We start from the raw sequence: 24,236 nt of genomic DNA, 5'->3' as shown, positions 1-24,236 counted from the left end.
AGAGGGAGAGGGAGCCCTTTTAAATGACGCAAAGCATTAACCCAGCTCAGGACGCCTCCCATTAAAGGTAGTTCCGGAGGACCCCTCCAGCCCGGATCTTTGCAGCTTCTCGGCGGCTGCTATTTCTCGGGCTGGAAGTGCGCCGTCGGGGCTGAGCGCGCGAGTGGCAGCGTCGTCAATAGCTTTAATTTGCTCCATCTGCTGCTGACCCCCCCCCCTCTCTCTCTCCTCTCCTCTCTCTCTCTCTCTCACTCTCTCTCTCACTCTCTCTCTCTCCGCCACCGCGGGATGAAAGGAGGCGCTGAGGACTCTGCAGGCCAAGCCCAAGCGGGGATGACGTCTGGCTAGCGGCAGCCAAAAGACTCCGGAGAGGAGGAACGAAACCACCGCAAAGCCTGGCCGGCCAAGTGCGGCGAGCTGTGGGAGTCCCCCGGAGAGAAGCGATCCGGGCGGGATGGAGCAGAGGCGGCCGTTGAAGATCTCAGTCAGGGGCGATGCTGTGACGGGCTCGGCGTTCCTGCTTTTCCGTGCCTGTGCCCGGGACGGCTGCCTTCCAGTGCCTCTGCGCTGTCTGAAGTCTCCTTCACGTGGGTCATGAAGGGCAGAGCAAAGCGATTGGCGGCAAATTCTTCGGAGCGAATGACTGGTCGTGGCCCCGTTTTGGGCTGGGCTGGGGTGAGGCACTAGGGTGGGGTGAGTGACGAGGATGAGGTAGCCTCCCCTCCTCCCGAATGAGCGGACTTCGGCCTCTCGGGACTCCAGGAACTTAATCTGAAGCGGAGGGGAGCGGCCCGTCAAAAGCGTCCTTGCTTTTCTCTTTTTACAGCCCCCCCCCCCAGTCCGCCTGCCAAGCTGTGATGCGTCCCTTTTGCGCAAGGGCGCATTATTCGCGGGCGCGCACCGCGCCGGGTCTTCCTGACTGGATGGCTCACTCCATGGCGACCCTCCTCGCAGCCTCTATAAGAAGCCGGCCCAGGCGAGGGGATCGCAGACATGCTGCAAGGAGCTCTCAGCTAGCAGGACGCACGGCGCTTCTCCCCCTCTAGCGCCTTAATTTCTCTTCTGGGAGTCATCAGCAGGCGGGATTGCCAGAAAGTGAGGCCCGAGGGGACTTTTCTCCTGCAGCTTCTCCCTTTTTCTCTTCCTATTCCTTTCCTCCCCCTAAAAACTTCAACTTGGGCTCACGTCTTTTTGACGAGCGACGGCCGCTTCCCGGGCGCACGGTGCGCGCCTCGCCAGCACAGGGCTTTGGAGACCGCATCGCCATCCCACCTCTCCACCCACCCATCTATCATTTGCCGCTTCCAACCCCCCTCCTGCGGTTCCGCCGAGCAGACAGGGCAGGCGAAGCGATGAGCCCCGTGGCATTAATGCTAGGCTTGAAGACCTTGTGGGTTTTGGCTTTTTCCTCTCTTTCCAACACTCTAGCGGTGAATAACAGCGGCCGATGGTGGTAAGTGCGCTTTACGCGCGGCTGCGCCTTTGGCGAAGCCGGGTCGCCTTAGTAAATGATGGGACTGGGTGGGAAATCGAACCTGCTGCTGCTTCGCGGCTCCCCAGTTGGCAACTTTGTGCTGCCCGAAACTCGGCTTCCGAAGCAGTGATGAATGGCCAAGTGGAGAAACGGAGTAGAATTAGGCGCTGGTTCTCGCCCGGCGATCCGGATCCCGTTTCTGTTTCATGTTTTGAGGAACCTTAGAAAACCTGAGCATCCGGCTTTCGTTTGCAGGAGACGAGGCTAGGGTCCAAAGCCCCCGAAGGGGTCTTTGGCTCTGTCTGCACCGGGTGATCAAATTGGTAGTTGGAATTGGACTGTATACGTTTTCTACCAAAGAATTACTAATAATTATTACTACTTTTGCCTCTACAAGCCTATTTGTTAATACAGAAATGTTTCCCCTAGAACTAAAGTATGTTGCATTCTTGCTATAATTATTTTTAATGATGTGCTATTTACTGTTGCGCTATTTCCATCACTACTAATGTTGTTATTCATGTGTTTCATATCTGTATTTTTTTTTCCATTTTCTTTGCATGCCTGTTCTTCGACACCGGGACAAGTCAAGTAAAAATAGTTCTGCAGTTATTTCTTCCAATCATAGCTCAGAGAAGAGGGATATGACTTTCTTTTTCATTTTTGATTCCTGAAGGTCCTACTGAAATCCCTTTATGAAAACACGAGAAAGCAAAGGAACCCCATTTCAAATTTCAGCCCCTCTCCTGAAATATATGCCTGATTTTTTTGGGTCAACTGGAAGAATCAGTAGAGGAAAAGCAATGAGCATTTCAGTAAGCTTCCCAGCCAAATGGAGGTTTCGCATCCAAATTCAATGGCTCTGTGCCTTGTGGGTGTGAATGCCCTCCAGTATAATTTTTACTGCCAGTCATCAGTGATTTGGATCTGGCCACTCATCCAGCTGCATAACTCATCCGGTCTCTTGCCCAAGCACTAGCACTCTCCATGTGGAGCTGAAGCAACAACATGGGATCTGGGAAGGGTAGCTGTGAGATCCCATGAAGTGGTGTTGGAATCAGGGCAGGTGCATGGAATCTGAAATTGCCAGATGCACCTGCTCAGTAAAAAAAAAGGAAAAAGAAAAAAGGGGGGTGAGTTATAGGTTGATCAGTGTAGAAATGAAAAAGAAGTTACAGTTAATGGAAATGTCCCTTTCTCTAAATGCCTGGAGGCATGTATGGAGAATTCCCACATTTATTTAAGTTTTTTTAATCCTTTCTTTATGAATTAATAAATAAGACAGCAAACATACCTAATATTCCTTCCTTCTCCTATTTTCTCCACAATGACCCTGTGAGGTGAGTTGGGCAGAGAGAGAGAGAGAGAGAGTGACTGACCCAAAGTTATCTAGCTGGCTTTCATACCTGTGGCAGAACTAGAATTCACAGTCATCTGGTGTCTAGCCTGATGCCTTAACCAGTGGATCAAACTAGGAGCGTTGCATGGTCTTTTCTGAAATGAAGTGAAGATTATGTTCTAGGTTTGGACTGAAAGAAGAAAAGAATGCCTATTTCTCAGATGCCCCTAGTGATCGTTATGGTTTGAGATGCATAACTATTAAATATCTGCTTACAAGGGTAGCATGGTGATAGAGTAATGACTAAGTGCAATTGTGTCATGTGTGTGAAGAAGATACATTTCTTGTTTGCTGTTTCAAAGAAGAGTATTCTGGATTCTCTAGCAATAGTTTCAAGTAACTGGCATATCTTGGACTATATGCCTAAGCCGAGCTTAATTTTCTGCAAGGACATGAAATACTCAATAGCCTCAAATCTTACAGGACCCAGAGTCAGCCCTCTATGAATAAAACCAATTCTTTCATTTGTGTTTGAGGTGGGCAAAAAAAGAAACATAATGCTTTTAAAACTTATAATGTAATCTACATATTGCAGAGGTTCCCAAACTTTGTGGCACAGAAACTTCCCACAGTGGTTTTCTGCCGGCAAAGTGAGGAACAAAGCCCTTAGAATGTATTTGCATCCACTTGGCCAGAACAAACTGAAAATATTCACACGCATGCACACACATACATGTACAAAGTTGGTTGTGATTCCTTGGAGGGAGAGTCCTGACCTGTAGTTCAGGAAAGCCAGCTCTAACTCTTTGGAGGCAACACAATCCCTCCATCCCATCTTTTGAGGAGGAATTCTACAATTTTCCAAACTGTTTTAGCTATTAAAATGTCTCAGATGACATATGTATGGTACCAAATTTCAGGGCTGCAGTGCTCTGGAAAATTAACCTAACCGTTTCAGTACTCCAAGTGAAGTGAGTCAGTGAGTGAGTCAATGAGGCCCAAAGTCTTTGGTAGTACTGGTTAAAAAAAAAAAAAGAGTGAGAAGGATTTCCATGCTTCTTAGTGCGAGAGACTGTTTGTTCCAACTCCCTGCCACCAAATTTGGCAATGGACTGGAAATCCTGAAGCCCAAAGTTCTGCCTGAGATGTGGTGAGAGCCCCCTTGGCTTTGGCAGGCTGGCCTCTGCTGTAAAATCTTGTGAATGAAAGGGTTGTGGGAATAAGGAATTATAGAGAGATTCTATGTCTATGTCTATGGAGATTCTCAGTCATCTTCTAGGTCATGGTTGTCTCAAAGGTGTTTTTTCAAAAGGTAACTGGACTTTCTTGGTTTTTCCTTGAAGAGGTTTTGCTTCAGTCCAGAACTTGGATGAGAAGCGAAATGTCTTCAAGAAAGAACAAGAAAGTCTAGCTGCCTTTTGAAAAAGCATCGTTGAGTTCAGCTGTTCTGGTTACTTAGAAATACCTGTTACTAGATGCCTTAGAAGTGTTTGTTTTGACCCTCTTTCACATTTAGAGTTAAGTTTCCGGGGAGGACGTGGACTATAGTATGCAGCATTACAAATCCTTTTACAATGTTTTGAGGAGGAGATGCACAGAGAGCTTATTGAGAATATGTTCTTCCATCACAAAGACTCTTCAAACACACATGCGCTGCATTTTAATCCCATAACTCAATAGGAAGTACTTTCACTCTTTTAGTATGCCTGTATCATCTATCCATCTATCAGTCATTCATTTTTTAAAATTTGTTCTGTTTATTGAAGATAATCTATGAGTGGTGTAACCCTTCCTCAAAGCTCTTCTCCCTGTCACAATTCTTTCTGGAACGTCAACCAGATAGCAGAAACTAAACTGAATGAATAATAGAGCACAGTGATCATTTATAAAATCAAGTGTCCAGCATGTAAGATTATTAGTTTATTTTCACCCAGGCACTGAGCAAAGTGTTTTTGGTTATGGGAAAATAAATGTTTTGGTTTTTTTTTTTAAATTACTTTGCTTTTATCCTGCCTTTTAGGATCAAAGGTGGCTCCCATCAAAAGGCAGCTGACAATAATCAGCTGATTCTTATTAATAATTATCAGACTATTGTTGCTTTTCATGTTGAAACATCCACTTTAAAAAAAAAGGCTTAGAACCATCACTATTGTAAAGCAAAGGAAGCCACAATTTGCAGCAGCCACAAATTAACAGTCATTTTCTGAATAAGGCAGTTCATGCAATCTTCACAAAAACTCTTGCCCTTTAGATGAACTCTGATCCTTCCCCATAATTTTCCTTACCTAAAAATTATGGCAGTTGGTTGTGAATGGATGGAGAGTGCCGGGCTGGCTTATGGTACCCTACGGGTTTCCCTTTCCTTCAATATTAGCTCCAGTGATGAAGTCTGCTACTGCCAATTAATGAATTTTCTTTCCTGAAATGGCATGACATTAGGGCTCCTTGCTCTCCATCCTAGAGGTAATAGGGGTATCAGTGTAAAGAGCAATCCGAGCTGCTGCCTAGAGCATCTAGGGCTCCAATAGGGATTCTCCACCTGTGCAGAACAGGGGTGGTGGAGGACAGGACAAATAGCAGCTACTTGGATGAAGGAAATGAACAATGTTCTTTGCGATCTCTTCCACTGGGTGGGACCTGGCGTGTAGTTTGATCTTTTCAAATACTGGGTACAGAACAGTTGTTTTCTTATTTTGCTGCCATTGTTTCTCCCTCTCTTCCTGTGATAGTTGTGGCCATTGTTGGGGGGGGGGATTGTCTCAGAGAACCAGTAACCTTTTAAGGGAACCTAGATCCCTTATTGTGGGTGATATGTGGCTGCTCTGCTTCTCTCTCTCCATTGTGGTTTGTAAATTCCAATTTTTTAAAAAGGTTTTTCACTAGTGCTTTTCTATATGTTTTATAATGATTTTTCTTATATTTTGGTATGATCTGATTGTTGTACCTGGCACCTCCTCTATATTCTTTGGAGAATAAGTCCAAAATCTCTTTGTAGGGCCTTGTCAAATAAATATTTTAATATTTTAAATAGCATGGAATTGCACTTGTGTTGTGTAATGGTGGTTGAATTTCTTTTAAGCCTCACAATCAAACTGAGCTTTACATTTGTGCTTTATGTGTCTTTTTGAGAGTGTGTTCATGGTGTGTGTGTGTGTGTGTGTAGACAACCCCCCCAACCGGCTATTGTTTTTTATTTTGAAATCCTTTTTGGAATAAAAGTGAAGTGTAAGGATTTTATAAATAAATACATGTTTCAAACTTTTGATCCAATCTAATAACAATAATAAGAGAAAAATAGCTGTAGGATAATAACAGCTATATTTTGTATATTGATAATAACCCATTTATTTTTATTTGAAACATTTATGTAGTTCAGCTAGTTGGTTAACAAAATAAATGTAACCAGGTTTACATTTATTTCAGTAAACTGTTACGTCCTGTCCTGTTACCGTAACTCTTATATTATCAGGCATTAATGGATTTCTATGGCAAATGACTGGAGTTTATAACAATGTTTAATGCTATGGAGCTACAGAAAGAAAACTGGGAATTCTGGGTGTTGCAGTTCTAACACATCTTGAGCATATCAAATTAGGGAAAGCTTGAGCAATAGGAATTTTGCATTTTACCCTCTGCTCTCTTATGGATCCTGCAAGGACTTTCTCTGCCAAGTAGAAGTCATGTACAGCAAGTTTTTTTTAGACAGCTTCGTTAAGTAAATTTATATTCCTCCTAGATGACTTTAAGTTGGGGACAGAAATTCCCAGACAATATTTTCTTAATTTAAGGATGTCAGATGCACTAGATTTGGAATATATATGGAATTCCCCTTTAGCTGTTTCCACATGTTTGGGGTGGCTTTGGCAAGAGATGGGAACACTCTGCTCCCCTCTTATTAATTACAGTAAGTAGACTGATTCCTCATCCACATGATCTCTTGCCAAAATCTGTCCCAAAACTGCTATGATTGCTCCATTGTCATGCATAGTGTGATCGCCCCAGCTGCTATGATACAAGTGACTTGCAGATATTTTTAATTGTTTCTAATATCATAGTGGAGTACCCCACTTCTTAAAATATAATATGTTGTGCCCTTGGTTCAGAGTAAGAGAGGGACTTCTTTGCAACTGGACCTAGATTTTGGCAGTTCCTGTCTAGAGACGCTTTCCTGATTCACTCTTTAATTATCTTCCACCAACGAAAGGAAAAAGATGTATCTCATGGTTATTAGTTGATTTATCTGGCCTGTTTTGATGGATCTTGTGATCTTTCTGGGAATGAAGCTATACTATGGGAAGATTTTATTTTTGTTCTTTAAATTAATTGGTAAGGAATTGATGTTAAGAGCCATAGTGGCATGGTGGTTAGAATGCAGTATTGCAGGCTAACTCTGCATTCCACTGCCAGCAGTTCGATCCTGACTGGCTCAAGGTTGACTCCACCTTCCATCCTTCCAAGGTCAGTAAAATGAAGACCCAGCTGGCTGGGGGCAATATGTTGACTCTGTAAACCACTTAGAGAGGGCTGTAAAACACTATGAAGCAGTATATAAGTGCTATTGCTGTTGATATGTCCATTTATGAATTTTAGTTTTTCTCTTTTTCTCTTGTTATTTAATATGGATTTCATTGATTTTCTTTTTTGCCAATCTGGACCATTCTTTTATATATCACCAGGCAGAGAGAGTTCAAATACAAACCTGTGTATGCTAAAAAAAATTTTTGGGGATTGCTAACAAAGAGTTAAAGGGAGACTGGGATAGCTATTTCGAGCTAATTAGCTCTCATCAGCTAGCCATACCCTTCTGAGATTCGAACTGGGCTGTTTGCACATTAGCCAACTGTGTTGACCCCTAGGCCACAGGCTCTTTCTCACTTTGTCAGCTGTATCAGGGAGGGAGGAGACAGGAGAAGAGATATGTCTTGAGTGTTTTTTGATGTACCCTGTCATCCCAAATATGGGAGGAAGAAATCTTTTGCCTGTATCAGCCCAGTCTAGGGCTATCCACAGGCAGCAGTTGCTACTGTGACATCATTTGTGTGCTAAATTTTTTTGGGATTGCTAACAAAGAGTTAAAGGGGGAATGGGATAGCTATTTCGAGCTAATTAGCTCTCATCAGCCAGCCATTTCTTCCTCCCATATTTGGGACGACAGGGTGCATCAAAACACTCAAGACACACCTGTGTGTGTGTGTGTGTGTGTGTGTGTGTGTGTGTGTGTGTGTATATATATATATATATATATATATATATATATATATATATATATATGTAGGTCTTTGGTTATTTGGGTTTTCTCCCGTGTCAAATTGGAGGTGTCTTGGTGATGTTTCGACAAAGTGTCATTTGTCATCTTCAGGCTGGTGTTTTCAGCTTTGTGCTTCTAGGAGCAATGTGTGATCGTAGCTGTTTTTTCCTTTTAACTGCCAGTGGGGGGTTAACTGCCAAGCTCCTAACCAATCAGAACACACCTCCATCCAATCAGAACACAGCCAAGCTCTCATCCAATCAGTTCATACCCTCACTATATATATATATATATATATATATATATATATATATATATAGAGAGAGAGAGAGAGAGAGAGAGAGAGAGCATACATTGGCACATTAGCAGCATTGATGCAATGATATTTAGGCCAAAGCAAAGGTAAGAAAAACCCATGATAGATGCTGCCTAGAATCATCAAAGAAGTCAGCAAGTCTTAACCCTCCCATTCCAAATGCCCTTGCAGTACTAGATATTCAACACTGCAAGATTTTCGGTGAAAACATTTGCATCCTGGCATTTTCCTGGTGCAGCTGGAAGTCTTCAGTCCATTCTGGAGGTCTGAGTCCTTAGGAGTCAAAAGCCATCTGTCCCAATCACAATTTAATCCCCTTGAAACCTCTGCTTGCAGGGGAATCATCAACGTGGCCTCATCTACCAATCTACTGACCGACTCCAAGAATGTGCAGCTGGTGCTAGATCCTTCCTTGCAGCTCCTGAGCCGCAAGCAACGCAAGCTTATCCGTCAAAACCCAGGCATCCTGCATAGCATCAGCAGCGGCCTGCAGAGTGCCATCAAGGAATGCAAGTGGCAATTCCGCAACCGCCGCTGGAACTGTCCTACTACCCCAGGCCCCAATGTTTTTGGCAAGATTGTCAACAGAGGTAAGGAGAGGGTAGGAAAAGGGGTTTGAATGGTGCTGCTGGTGGTGATGATGATGATGATGATGGAAGCCTGTTCAGTTCTCTAGGTGAACTTCATGGATCTGAGAAGGTTCTTGCTCATATAATCTGGTTGATTTAGCAAGGGGAGGTATGAAATTAATTGTGTTGCATTGCTATGAGTTATTTGGCTCACTAGTTTTTAATGGGGAGTGCTGCAAAAATGAATACATCAGTTAAGAAGAGCACACTTTTGCATAAAGCACACAAGTCTCAAAGTCCCCATTTTTTGTTTTTCCTTCCTAATGGTAACCAGGGACAGTTCTCCTGTTTAGTTAAGTGAAGCAGATGCTTCAAAGGGCAGAGCTGGGCAAACAGAACCCACCCATCAGCCTTTTCACTGGGTCTAAATCTGGATGGCTGGTCCCATAGCCACTTCCAGCCCTTGTAAGAGCTGCTCAAAGCAGTGCATTAGCTGGTGTCTGTTGCTGCCACATCTGAGAAGTACTACATACATTTCACGGGGTTTCTGAAAACAGGAGCATGGAAAGAAAGAGCAAAGTCTCACCCTTCCCCAAGCTTCAGGCCTTTGAGGACTCTTTCCCCTCCAACTAGAACCTTTTACTGTACTTAATTTTCCCTCTCTAATTTTGCTCCTTTGTCAGGTTTTAACTGGTGGATGTCCACCTTCAGAATGTCAGCCCTGTAGAATGGTCAAAGGACCCCTGACTTATGATGGTCAATTTGGGGAATGGCCATGAGCACTAGGGGAGCTGAGCAAGGGAGCACAGTCAGGTAGTAAACATCAGTCTTCGTTTTGCTTTCTTTTTTTCAGAAACAAAATGTCGCACAATTTTTCATGGTGCTCATGCTAGCCCCTACTTTTAAAGCAAACTGCCATTTACTGGGATGTGGCTTAAGTACATTTGTATAATTTCAGCATTTATTAAGAACAATATCAGACTTGCTGTTTTGGAATAGAAGTATCATGCCTTTGCAGTCTAGCTCACCTGGGCTGGTTAAATCAGATGGCTTTCAGTGGGATTTCAACAGCTTAAGCAGACACAGGTTGATCAAAGTTTAAAAGATGATTTGGAGCATGCATGGATACTGTATACACTCTAGTATATTCTGTCAAATACATATTTTCTAGGAATGCATATAGAAGATGCGGCTTCTTTAAGGAGTTGCTAAAAGATGGAACATGAGCATCCATGCACACTCTGAATCATCTTTCTTTCCTTCTTTCAAATTTGGATTATTGCACAGCCATGATGACGATATTAATGATGACATCCCATTTTGGGGTTAGCAACTGAGCTCTGCTAACAGCATAGATCATCAGACTAATAGAATAATGTAACAGCAACAGAATAAAGGAGAAAGAACTGGAGAAAATCAGAAAATATAAGACCTGCACATAGACATGGAACAATGGTGGTAAAATAAATCAAAGATAGTTCTAATAATAATAGGTGTCTTGGGTGCACCTCCTTGGTCTAGTGCAGTGTTTCCCAAAGTTGACAATTTTAAGGCATGAGGACTTCAACTCCCAGAATTCCACAGCCAGCAACGCTGGCTGTGGAATTCTGGGAGTTGAAGTCCACATGCCTTAAAATTGTCAACTTTGGGAAACACTGGTCTAGTGGTTAAAACACCAGACTTGGTTTGTTTTTGTGGGGAAAATAGGAGGAGGAAGGTATATTGAATATGTTCTCTGCCTTGAGTTATTTGTAAAAATAAATCAAATAAAATACTGGTAAATAAAACATCTGGAGCACCACATGAACACCATTGGCATTGACAAAATCACCATCAGTCAATTACAAAAGGCAGCTTTACTTGGAACAGCTTACATCCTGCAACAATATCCAACACCATCAAATAACAATATCTGCCTATCCCATGCTCTTGGGAAGGACTTGATAAGTGGATAAAAATGCTAAATCCAATCTAAACATCTGGTTGACTATGTGACCAACCACAATTATAACAATATCCTATTAATTAATTGACACTGTAATACATATGATGCAGTCCCACAATAAAAAACAGCAACAGTAACCAGCACACATACAAAGTAAAACAAAACAAAACAAAACAATGAAACCACAAAGAATCAAAGTGTGTGGGGATGACAGTCAGTATTAAAGCAATGAGCACAGTATGTAATTACCAAGAATGCTTGAGCTCTGTGGGTGCCATTCTACTATAGGGCCAGAGTAGTGTGATGCTTAAGGTGTTCGACTAGGATTGGGGAGATGCAGGTTCTAGTTGTCCCTGAGCCATGGAAGCGGACCAGGTAACTTTGAATCAGTCATTCTCTCTCAGCTCAGGTGACATCACCAGGTTGTTGTAATGGGGAAAAACAGGAGGAGGAAGCTCCTGAACAAGAAGATGGGATATACATCTAAGAAATAAATGAATAGAATTGCAGGGGTGGGGAACTATGGCTTTTTTATGACTTGTGAACTTCAACTCCCAGAATTCCTGAGTGAGCCTTGCTGGAAGTTGAAGTCCACAAGTCATAAAGGGGCCATAGTTCCCCACCTCTGCCTTACTGGAAGCTGCCACTGATGGAATGGGGATGGAAATGATTTTCAGTCCCTTCCTTTTTCCTGGGAGACTTCCATCTCCATTCCAATGTATGCCATAAGATCAGGGGAATCCCTTGGAGCAGAATGGGAGGGGGGAACAGCCAGAAGAATGGCTGAGAATCCCCTCCCTTTCTGTTCTGCTGTTAGAATCTTGGATCAATCAACAAACATTCCTCCAGTGGAGTGACAACAACTGTACACCATTGGCTATTATTAAAATCCTGCTATATTACAGTCTTCTCACATTGTCTATAGGTTGCCATGGAAATAATATCTAGTGGGAAATCCTTTGGTTAATTTGACTGTTTGCTAAAGAGTATGCCTGATCATTGTGATAAAGTGAGTTCTGATGGCTAAAAAGTATGTCTGCATGAGCATCAATTAAGGCTGGTTATGTGTTTATAAACTAAAGAAATACTTTACTTGGGTTAAGAGGCTGAAGAAATTGCCATTTAGACCAGCCAGATTAAAGACTGCAGCTGAGAGGGGCACAGAGAATCTCCAAGAACGGATACGCCAGTGTGGTACCTCAGGGTCTTGGTGCCTTGTCCTCTCCACCCTTTTAAATTTATTTTTAAAAGTTTAACTTACAAGTAAAGTGTCTGTGAACATAATGATTTGCCTTTAGTACAGGTAGTCCTCAACTTACACCCATAATTAAGCCCAAAATTTATGTTGCTAAGTGGAACATTTGTTAAGTAGGTTTTGCCCCATTTTATGACTTTTCTTGTCAGAGTTGTTAAGTGAATCACTGCAGTTAAGTTAATAACCCGGTTGTTAAGTGAATCTGGCTTCCCCATTGATGTTGCTGGCGAGAAGGTCGCAAAAGGTGTTCAAAAGATCTGGGGACACTGCAACCGTCATAAACATGAACCAGTTATCAAGTATTCGAATCTCGGTCACGTGACCATGAGGATGCTGCAATGGTCATGTCACTTTTTTCAGTGACATTGTAACTTCGAATGGTCACTAAATGAACTGTTGTAAGTCGAGGACTGTCTGTATTATATTGTGCTTAGTGGAGCAAGTAGGCTATTTGGCATTTAATGCTCAGATCTCATCTCTGCTGTGTAATCAGTTTCTTGGCCAAGTAGTCTGATTATGAGTCTTTGCTTTTTGTGTTAGAATAGAAAACTGTGAATTAAAATAAATGATTCCATGTTCTGGAATCAAGGCACGACTGGAAAATATTTGTTTTCTGACAGGCCATGTCCATTGCATGGACTTATTTAGAAGAGTCCCATTTCCCAATTTTAAATATCAGATAAAATTGGGGCTCTCAAACCTCAGTTGACTAATGGAGGCCTTGATCCTTCTATAGCTGTGCCTTTTCATGTTCTGAGCAATAAATAGATGATACACCTCCCTTCATCCAAAAGTGGGACTTGTAGTCACTGACTCAGAATTTCCTTATAGTATGAAAACTTATGATAAAGTGTGCAATTTCTTTCTGGCTAGAGGCCAACATTATGATACCCGGCAACTGTCTAAAATAATTCCTGTCATTTTCTTGGCATGGCTTTTTGGAAGTTGTTTGCCATTATCTTCTTCCTATAGCTCCCAGGATCACCCAGCTTTGTGCCTCAGGCAGGACTAGAACTCACGATCTCCCAGTTTCCATGGGCCTTAATCATCAGATTGGCTCTGAATTTGGACCTTGCTATATATCCCTATTTCTCAGGTGTAACTCACTGCTGTCCCTCAGGATTAATTATACGTTAATCTCAAAATATACACATGTAACATGTTACCTCCAACTTTTTCTACCAAATGTTTGTTTATTGGTTTAGTTTTGGTTAAAAGATTTTAGCTGATTCACTTCTCTTTGAGTTCCCTTCCATCTGCTTCCTGGCTGGTTGAGTTTGAACTGGAATTTCTCCAGCCTTAGTTTGACATAGCAGTCCATACCTGACATTGGTTCTCTTCCTTATCCCTGTCCAGCAACAAAACTGTAACCTGTGTATTGACCTTGTCCCCAGCCCAGCATCCATTCCAAACATTCAGAGCTGGGATTCTCCATTAGTTTTCATAGATTTTGTTAGATTTTATAGTAAGCAATTATTATTCTCCCTTTTCTTTCCCATCCCACTCCACGGAGAGCTGCAGCATTCTTTTCCTGCAAATTAAAACTCTATTGCTTGTGCCTTTTCTGGTCCTCCAGTTCTCTCTCCCTTCCCAGCAAAATAAGAAAAGGTGGATTATTAATCAAAAGTCCAGCAAAGATCCACAATCCAGAAAATAATCCACAATTATTATTAATGGATTCCTTTTTATGGGATGCAGCATGTAGCCCATTAATCTCTTAAACTGCTCAAGTAAAAAAAAATATGTTCTTAGGCAGCATGGGAGAGAACATTCTTTAAAGCATTTTTAATTAAAAAAATTTTTTTCAGGAGGAAAGGTACTATATAAATAAAATAAATCAATGCCAGAATGTATGCAAACAGCATGCATGGTGCTCTCCTGGAAGAGGGTTTCTTTTCCATTCAAGAGGCAATGCCTTTTCTAAAATAGTGAAGGTATCATTTTCAAACATGCTTTCAAATTTGTTAATCCTTCCATTCATATGCGAAAGTAGCTGAGTAATCTGCCCTACAGGCAGAGTAATCCTTCTGTGTTTACTGTTGAGGCTGTTGATGAGGAGAGAAAGAACGACCACCTCCTAAATCCTGCTGGGTCAATCTGGCAAAGGAGGAATATTATTACTGTTGTAGTGATCCCTATGAGAATGTATCTTTTATGTAAGAAAATTCAAACACTTAAACATACATACATATATACGTACATACATACATACACTCATGATCCAAGCGATTGGTTTGAAACCAACATAAGATGCATTTCCCAAAGCATGTATCTGCATGTCTGCTTTCCTGTTGGGGTTCCTTTTCCTGAAGGAAAGTGCTATCCTTGTAGGATGTTCATGACCCTATGAAACAGAGCTTAGCCCTGCTGATATTTATTGTACTTGTGGCCTTATGTAAGTAATTCAATAGCAATAGCACTTAAACTTATATACCACTTTATAGTGCTTTGCAGCATGCTCTGAAAAGTTTACAGAGTCAGTCTATTGCCCCCATCAATCTAGGTCTCATTTTACCAACCTCAAAAGGATGGAAGGCTGAGTCAACCTGGAGCCAGTTAGGATCAAACTCCTGGCAATGAGCAGTGAGTTAGCCAGCAATACTGCACTCTAACCACTGTGCTACCATGGCTTCTTCAACCTAACTTTGCTGCTGTAATTGATAGGAGTTGAGAAAAAGAAGGTTCAAGCCCATTTGTTTTATGAAACTAAGAGATGGAAGACTCATTCTCATACTGATGGTTGGGGAAGTTAAGCATCTGCCTCCATTAATTGGGGTTTCTTCTTGTATGAAGTACCTCCTACTCAACTCTGATGTTCGTTCAAAGCAATGTACAGCAACTTGAAGTGGCCTGATGAGTAACATCACCTTAGTACTCTTATCACTGTTGCCACTTTTGCTACCTCCATGATTATTCCTTGAAAGTAGTAATACCACTTTTTTGTATGAGGAAGAAAGCTCTAAGGAATGCTGCTGCTCCTGCATTGTCTCCGGAATGATGTTGTTGGCCTCCAGGCACATGAGGCAGCCCTTATTATGGATTCACTGAGAATTATGGGTAGTCCTCAGTTTATGACCACAATTGAGCCCAAAATTTCTGTTGCTAAGTGAGACATTTGTTAAGTGAGTTTTGCCCCATTTTACGATCTTTCTTGCCACAGTTGTTACGTGAATCACTGCGGTTGTTACTAACATGGTGTTAAGCGAACCTGACTTTGCTGATCCAAAGGTTGCAAAAGGAAATCACACGACCCTAGGACACTGCAACCGTCATAAATGTGAGTCAGTTGCCAAGTGTCTGAATTTTGATCACGTGACCATGGGGATGCTGCAACGATCGTTAAGTGTGAACAACAGTCATAATAAGTCACTTCTTTTGGTGCCGTTGTAACTTCGAACATTCACTAAATGAACTGTCGTAAGTCAAGGACTGTCTATACTAAGCTGTGTCCAGTGCTGCTCTCTGATATGTTGTAATGGTCTCTCTTCTGCCTCCAGGTTGCAGAGAGACCGCCTTCATTTTTGCCATTACCAGTGCTGGGGTCACCCACTCGGTGGCCCGCTCCTGCTCGGAAGGCTCCATCGAATCTTGCACTTGCGACTACAGACGTCGGGGCCCAGGGGGTCCCGATTGGCACTGGGGTGGCTGCAGTGACAATGTGGACTTTGGACGGGTCTTTGGGCGAGAGTTTGTGGACTCCAACGAGAAGGGGAGAGACCTGCGCTTCCTGATGAATCTACACAACAACGAGGCAGGACGTCTGGTAGGGAGAAGGGGGACCACTATGGGGTATGGGGCTTTATGTAGAATTGCATGCCTTGAGACCCGAGAATGTCTTTCATATTATTACTATGTCGGACGCAGTGATATCAGCAGACACTAATTCCCACTACATTTGACTTCTCCAATAAGTCTCATGAATGTTTTCAACATCTGATCAGACCATGATTCACTCTGCCTGAACCAGCTCTTGCACGTGCATATTGTTTTCTGAAGAGCCAATCAGTTATGATTTGAATTATGTTGATACATTCCTAGGAAAACTAGTCATCAAATTCCTCCAAAGTGATTAATGTTTTATTAAGGTTAGCATGCAAAAAAGGTCCCACTCAGACCATTATGCAGTTATGCAAATGTGTGACTGAGTTAATGTGATTATACTGTAGCTCTATATTGTTCACCTGGATGAAATTGGGTTTGGTGGTCCAAGACATTATCATATACCATAGAGTTGTATTGTACAATCTAAACAATGTGTTCCAGGAGCTTCTTGTTTTAAGAATGCTGGGAATATGTGCAATAAAGTCCCAGTTGCTTTACTAATGCCCTACAAATAGGACAAAGGGAAGCTGACTGCCAGTTCCTGTATGAGAATTCATGTTAGGATTTACTTTCCATTCTTTGAAATGATTTATGCACTGCATGAGTTAGTGCAAGAATCTATCTCTGCATCCAGGGATGAATTCATTTCAGGAAAACTGAACTCAAGCTGTTGTCATACCTAAATAAGACTAACAGAATTGCTTTGCTAAATCAGGCTATTTCCTAAAGTAACTTGCCAGATGAATCCAAAAGGAGCCTTCAAGCTGGTCATGAGCATAAAGACACGTATTCCTTGGTAGTATCCTTGGTTCCATTTCACTAAAATTACCCTTGACATCTCCCCTTCCATGATTTTATCCAAGCCCACTTTAAAGGCTTCCTTTCCAGAGCCATTGGTTAAATCCAATGATAGCAAATTCCATATCACATGAAGTTACTTTGTCTATCTTAAACATACTGCCACTCTATTTCATCATTCTTGTATTACAACAGAAACAGAGAAAAAAATGTCAATATATCCTTCTATATATTTCCATCATATGCTTTCCTACCTGATCTTCCTGCAGCTGCTTTTTCCTAAATAAAAAGCCTCAAACGTTTTAGATTTTCCATGTAAAATAACTGATAATTTTGATAGACTGAAAACATACATTTTATAATTCATTGGTATCCTTTTTTAATGTGACATAACCAGAGCCTATTTTCATGGCCCTTCCTAACAACCCATAGCCATGGATTTTTCTTTTTTGATTAATTCTGCACACAGCAGTGCACATTTTAGAGTGGTTTGGAAGAAACATTTTGAATCTTGCTTAAACACAGGATCTCTGGTATCCATTAAAAAATGGATTTGACTTTTTTAGACTTTGAATGAACCTGTAAAAAAATGATGATGATGATGACAACGATGATAATTTAAATCAGGGGTCTTCAAACTTCGCCCTTTTATGACTTGTGGACTTCAACTCCCAGAATTCCTCAGCCAGGCATGCTAGCTGAGGAATTCTGGGAGTTGAAGTTCACAAGTCATAAAAGGGCCAAGTTTGAAGACCCCTGATTTAAAGAATCCATTAATTAAAGGTAATGCAAATTGTAAAGCATCTGTGGAAGCCAGAGAGTAATGGGCAGAAAGAATGGGCAGAGAGATGCACAAGCATTTTCTGTGCCTCATTTCAAAGTGTGTACAGTCCTATTGAACATAAAGTTTCTTTGCTTCTTTTCCACATAATTTTTCAAGTAAAATAGCAGATGTGGAATTCCAAACTGGAGTGTATTTCCAATCCATATATTTAGGGGAATAGCCATGAGTTTTTTGCTTGAAAATGCACTTCACCTTCTCTCTGCCTCTGAAGCTACAAAGTATTTGCTGCAAATACTGTAATGCTACTGAGGTTGGATCAAACGGGAGTGATAACCTGATCTCTGGGATTATTTTCATCTTTAAAAAGAATGCATCTCCAAGCTAAGTCTAGAAATCTAGTGACTTACTAGATGTGTTTGGAGTACAGCTCCCATCCTCTCCAGACCAGTGATTAGGAATGTGGAGAACTGTAGTTCCAGAACATCTGGAAGGCGGCGTATGCCCCACCTTTATTTTTAAGATGTCTGAAATTTACTGGCTTCTGTGTTCTTTTGGTTTATAGAGAGCGATCTGCACAATCTTTCTTGTCTTTTCTACAGAGGTTGGGTAGAAGCCTCTCATTTTCCAGTTGTTGGTATGCTATAAAAGCCTCATCCATCTTCAGCTCTCCTTGCCAGAGGGCTGGGAATTACAACTGAGCAACACAGGGAGACTGCAGGCTTCCCATCCCAGCCAGTAATGATTTGATCCAAAGATAAACCAAATCTTACCAATTCTCATGTTCCACTAGGAGGTTTCTAATAAATTTATTATATCTATAGGATTATAACATCTGCATGGTTATTGAATTTCTGTGTTCTGGCATCTTGGCTTCCATTATTAGAATATGAGTACCTATTGAGGACATACAAATCCTACCATTTCTGTTTAAACGTCTGCAGTCAAATTGTAGTCCATCTCGTTCAGGAAAATTTCCAACATAGCAAGATCTCAAAGAAGCTGTCGTCTTAAACTGGGTTTAAGAGCTGATGTAATTTTTTTTCCCCAGAAAGTGCTATAAAAATTGCTCTACTCAGGCACAAAGAATTAGGACCACCAGTTAGGCTTCAGCATAGAACAGTGATGGCAAACCTTTTAGAGACCGAGTGCCCCAAAACTGCCCCCCCACTCCGTCTCCCGCCATGCCTGCTCCGACCCCGCCTGCCCCCTGCCCGCCTGCCCGCAGGGCCATGCACCGCCTCCATGGCCCGCCACAGCAGATCACCCAGGCAGCCCTGCAGTGCCATGGCAGCCACACCCTCCACCCACATCCTGCAGCATCATCTGCACACTATGGGGCTCGAGGGCGGAGTCTTGTCCCTGCTGCGCTGCTCTGTGCGGGCCATGCCCGGGGGTGACTCTCCTCCAAGGGGGCTTCTAGTGAGGAGGGGGCTGCGGGGGGAGGCAGGGCTGGGGCAATGGCATGCATGCCCACAGAGAGGGCTCCGAGTGCCGCCTCTGGCACGCATGCCATAGGTTTGCCATCACTGGCATAGAAGATTTATTCAACCTTATACAGGCTGTCCTCGACTCACAACAGTTCATTTAGTGAACTTACAATGGCCCTGAAAAAAGTGACTTAGGACCATTTTTCATACTTATGACTATTGCAGCATCCCCATGGTCACGTGATCAAAATTCAGATGCTTGGCAACTGACTCCTATTTATAATGCTTGCAGCGTCCCGGGGTCATGTGACCCCCTTTTGCAATATCCTGACAAGCAAGGTCAATGGGGATTCATTTAACAACCATGTTGCTAACTTAACAAGCTTAGCAACTTAATTCACTTAGCAATTATAATAAGAAAAATCGTAAAATGATGCAAAACTCACTTAACAAATGTTTCACTTAGGAACAGAAATTCAAGCATGGTCATAAGTCGAGGACTACCTGTACACAAGAATCTGGCGAACTAAAAGTTCAACACCACATTGGCACCAGATAAGGGTCAATGGAATTCAGGAGGGATTGGATTTGGAGCCCTTGTGGTAATGCAGTGACTCTAAGCTGATGATACATTTAACTCTACTCCCCCAATGCAGTTTGCTTTTCTCCTACATCCTTGTAACCTTCTGTGAGATATGCAGACTATAGTTGGCAGGTAATATAAAAAAAAAAACAACCCAAACTACTTCTTTACTACTAATTAAGATGACACAATGCAGTGGGTATTTATGCCTTTGCACAAGGCTAGAACTGAATAGCATGCCACTGGAGCGCCCTCAGGTCCAGACTTCTGGCACAGTTGTTTTGGAAAACATCCCAATTAATTGGTCAAGTTCTGCCAATCTGCTGCCCTTAATGATGTCCAGATTTGCTGCCTGACTTCGTGGTTAAGGCCTTTACATTGATGAACAGATTGAAACAAGAGATTCTGGGCATGAGAATATACCTGGTTATATATGTTGCTTGGTATATTTCTGCCATGTACAGATATGAACTTGGACTGGGAAGTGTATGCTTGTTTGTTTTTACAGGGCCTAGATTGTGAGGATAGTGGTAGCAACAGGAGAGGGATGGGCTGTGGTAATGGCATGTCCCCTACAAAAATGGGGCAAGCCTCCCTTAATCAGGCCAGCCTTATGCTTGCTAGCCAAGCCCAGAACCACAAGCTAGGCTGACGTGTGGGCTCCTAAACATCTGGAAGGAAATGGTTCCAGTTCTTTTAATTGCAATAAAAACTCTTTTGGAAAGAAAAACTGTGGGCTTGGAGAAAGACATGCACATTTTTGGAAGCGGGAGGGGATATGTGGTGTGTGAAAGGTGGGGGGTTGGTCCCATTTGCAATGAAAAAGGAAAGAAATAGATCTTGGGAAAGAGATTTGATAGCAGAACAACAAAGGGAGAGATGGTGCACAGGGAAAAGCAGAGATGTCATGGCACCCAGCCATTCCCGATCACCCCAGGAAGCAGAAAAATTAGGACATAGCTTCTCAGCTACCACCAATACTACAGTACCATATTGTTATTGTCACTGTTGTCATCACATTTTGACTTCCCTTCCAATTCCCAGAATTTCTAGACAACATAATTAAGACTCAGAATTCTGGAAATTTTAGTCTTCACAGCTTTGGAAGATGTCAGATTGAGAAAGTCTTCCTTAGCTTGTTCAAAGCCTGGAGAACTTTTCTGGCTATCCAGATATTGAGGAACTAGAGTTCCTAGCAGCCTTAGCCAACCTGGAACAAAGATGAAGTTTCTGGGAGTTGTAGTTCAGCTGATTCTGGAAGATCAGCTGATCAGCTGATCAGCTTTATAATAGATCAGTGCTCTTTGCTCAGTGGAAAAACTGAGGCAAGGAAGATTGAGGCAAGGAGCCATGGTGGCACAGTGGTTAGAATGCAGCATTGCAGGCTAATTCTGCTGACTACCAGCAGGTTGATCCTCACCAGCTCAAGGTTGACTCAGCCTTCCATCCTTCCGAGGCCAGTAAAATGAGGATGCAGATGGCTGGGGGCAATATGCTGACTTTGTAAACTGTTTAGAGAGGGCTATAAAGCACTGTGAAGTTGTATATAAGTCTAAGTGCTATTGCTATTGGCTTGCCTGAAGCTACCTAGTGAGTTTGTGACAAGGACAGTGTTGGAGCCTTGGACTTCCTGTTTTCACCATAGCCATGACAGGTGTCTCAACTTAGCGTTTGGCTTTGGGGGCAGGACAGCCCAGAGTGCTGAAAAGAGTATGGCTCTTAATACGCTTTTTGGTCTTCTTTTTTCAGACTGTTTTCACAGAAATGCGCCAGGAATGCAAGTGCCATGGGATGTCAGGCTCTTGCACTGTGAAGACCTGCTGGATGCGTCTGCCCACCTTTCGGACTGTGGGGGACTTCCTCAAGGATCGCTTTGACGGTGCTTCCCGGGTCATCTATGGCAACAAAGGCAGCAATCGAGCTTCCCGCATGGAGCTGCACCATCTGGAGCCAGAGAACCCAGCTCACAAGCCTCCTTCCCCTCACGACCTGGTCTATTTTGAGAAGTCTCCCAACTTCTGCACTTATAGTGGCAAGACAGGTACAGCAGGCACGGCTGGACGCTTCTGCAACAGCACCTCCCCAGCCCTGGACGGCTGTGAGTTGCTATGCTGTGGGAGGGGTTACCGCACCCGGACACAGCGAGTCACAGAGAGATGCAACTGCACCTTCCACTGGTGCTGTCATGTCAGCTGCTTGAACTGCACCAACATGCAAGTGCTACATGAGTGCTTGTGAGCAAGGGAGAGGGAAGCAAAGGACACGCTAGGCCAAGAAACACGTGGATCAGAGAAGATGACCTTACAAAAAGGCTCAGGCTGCAAGGCTTTCACCTCACATATATGCACACACTCAACCACGTGCTCATCTCCCTATTTCCCCACAGGAGCACAGTACCCTTTCTTGGTCCAGAAGGCAGACATCTTTGTTGTTACAAATATCTCACTTCCCTATCTTGGGTGAATCAACCCAGGCTAAAATGGCTTCAGACATTCATGAGAATGAACATGATTATGCATATATTTGCCAGGCCCAAGTCTGCAAGGAGCTCCTTTTGTGTTTTTTCATGCTAGTTGAGATTGTCGTGTAGAGCTTAATTTAAACTAGATCTGAAAAATTCAATCCTGGGGTTTGTAGCTTCCAGGTTATTAGGTATATTTTGATTGGTTGAAATCTTTAGTTCCTTTCTTTGTTTCTGGACTTCCTGGATGACTGGAATGGGGAGTGAGGTGGAACACCTTGGACTTCAGGCAGAATAGCTTTCCCTCATCTGAGACACACATTCAGGTCACAAGAAGTGTCTTCCCTATGTAATTGACACTTGTCATTTTACAGACCTCACACAAGCTTCTCTGAACTGACTTTCAGGTGTGTAAGTCCTGTATATGAGAATTAGAAGCTAGAGCAGGGGTCTTCAGACTTAGCCCTTTTATGGCTTGTGGACTTCAACTCCCAGAATTCCTCAGCCAGGCATGCTGGCTGAGGAATTCTGGTAGTTGAAGTCCACAAGTCATAAAAGGGCCAACTTTGAAGACCCCTGAGCTAGAGGGACCACATTTTCCCGCAACTACTTTTAATGTACACCAAGAGAAATCCAACTCAAGCATATTATTAGAGCACTGGTGGTCTCTGAATAAATGAGGAAACACAATTGAGCTGAAGGTTCTCCAGTGACTGATCCCATAATAGTGGATATCTGTTGATGTATGCATATCCATCTTTCATTTGTGTAATGGGATGGTATTAGTACAGGTAGTCCTCAATGTACAATAGTTCATTTAGTGTCAGTTCAGAATTACAACAGCACTGAAAAAAGTGACACAATCATTTTTCACACTTACGATTGTTGCAACATCCCCATGATCATGTGATCAAAATCTGGATGCTTGGCAAGTGACTCATATTTATGATGGTTGTGATATCCCAGAATCGTGCGATTCCCTTTTGTGACCTTCTTGCAAGCAAAGTCAATGTGGAAGCCCGATTCACTTAACAACAGTGTTACTAACAACTGCAGTGATGCAATTTAACAACTGAGGCAAGAAAGGTCATAAAACAGGGCAAAATTCACTTAACAAATGTTCCACTTAGCAATAAAATTTTGGGGCTCAATTGTGGTCGTAAGTCAAGGACCACTTGTACTGGCTCATTTCCCAACCTAGATGCCCTCTAGTTATGTGGACCACTGTCAGCAAAAGCATTGCAGTTCATTCTGCTATTTGGTCCACATGTCAGAAGAACAGCCAAGCTGGGGAAAGTTGTCCTAGAATCTGGCCTTAGGTGCTGCATCTGCCAAGTGGCAGTCGGGAGATTTGATATCTCAAAGACAAGCACTGTTCAAGATCCAAGGAAGACAGGCAGCTCCCCTTTAATTACATGTTGCTCCCTGTGCTTACAATTATTCTCAAACACAATTTTTGTGCCTCTGTGTGGGGGTGGGGGACATGCATGCAAGGATGTGTATGCCTTCTGATGTATGAACTTTTTGTTAAGAAAATATACTTCTAGAAAATACTGGTTTTTTTTTTTTACACTTCTAGAAAAATTTCCCTCCAAAATTTCATTTTGCTCTCATCCACTCACTCAGATAAACCCCCTGGAAATAATATGCACTGAAGAAGTGACCGGGACTGCTAATAATTTTGCAGATGTGTGTAAATAAAATATTTATTATTGCTTGTTTCATATTCCTTTAGGCCTGAAACAAGGTTCTTGCTCCTAAACTTATGGTTTCTGAATCTTTTGCAACATTTTAGAGAAGAATAAAGCATATATTTTTTATCAATTTAACTGAGCTTAATGTATTTGCTGCACTATACAAAGGAGCCAAAATTCAAATGCCTGATTCTGGATTGCTTTGCATCACCTTGTTCCTAACTGTGCATTGATTGTGCACAGATGTGGTTGGCATCCTTGTTGAGGTTGGTGCAATTTATAAACACTAGATGCCTAATTTGAACTCGTAACACAGATCATGGAGTTCTGTCTGGCAGCTTTTGCTCTAAGCACAATTATTTGCAGCTGAATGAGAACATATATTTGGAGAACTCAGCCAGCCATCAGTTAAAGTCTCCAAGTGTTAGATAATTTACCACATCCCTTGCTGATCTGTTCCAATATTACTGCATTATTGAAAAGCTGCATTTCAATTCCAGCTTGAATTTATGTACAAGACT

At 42.5% G+C, this 24,236-nt stretch overlaps 1 protein-coding gene across 1 annotated transcript; it reads left to right on the top strand.

Moving 5' to 3' along the window:
- Positions 1 to 1,352: 1,352 nt before the first annotated feature.
- Positions 1,353 to 21,985, top strand: WNT1 (Wnt family member 1). Its single transcript, XM_039330564.1, has 4 exons — positions 1,353 to 1,453; positions 8,714 to 8,967; positions 15,644 to 15,909; positions 21,310 to 21,985. The coding sequence occupies exons 1-4, from the start codon at positions 1,353 to 1,355 to the stop codon at positions 21,796 to 21,798; spliced, it is 1,110 nt and encodes a 369-aa protein (XP_039186498.1). The 3' UTR covers positions 21,799 to 21,985.
- Positions 21,986 to 24,236: the final 2,251 nt, after the last annotated feature.

Source organism: Crotalus tigris, unplaced genomic scaffold, assembly GCF_016545835.1.
Source record: "Crotalus tigris isolate CLP2741 ecotype Arizona unplaced genomic scaffold, ASM1654583v1 scf7180000024429.2167931701:2281839, whole genome shotgun sequence".
Classification (NCBI taxonomy): Eukaryota; Metazoa; Chordata; class Lepidosauria; order Squamata; family Viperidae; genus Crotalus; species Crotalus tigris.
Note: the sequence above shows the minus strand (reverse complement) of the source record. Positions and strands in the feature narration are given on the sequence as shown.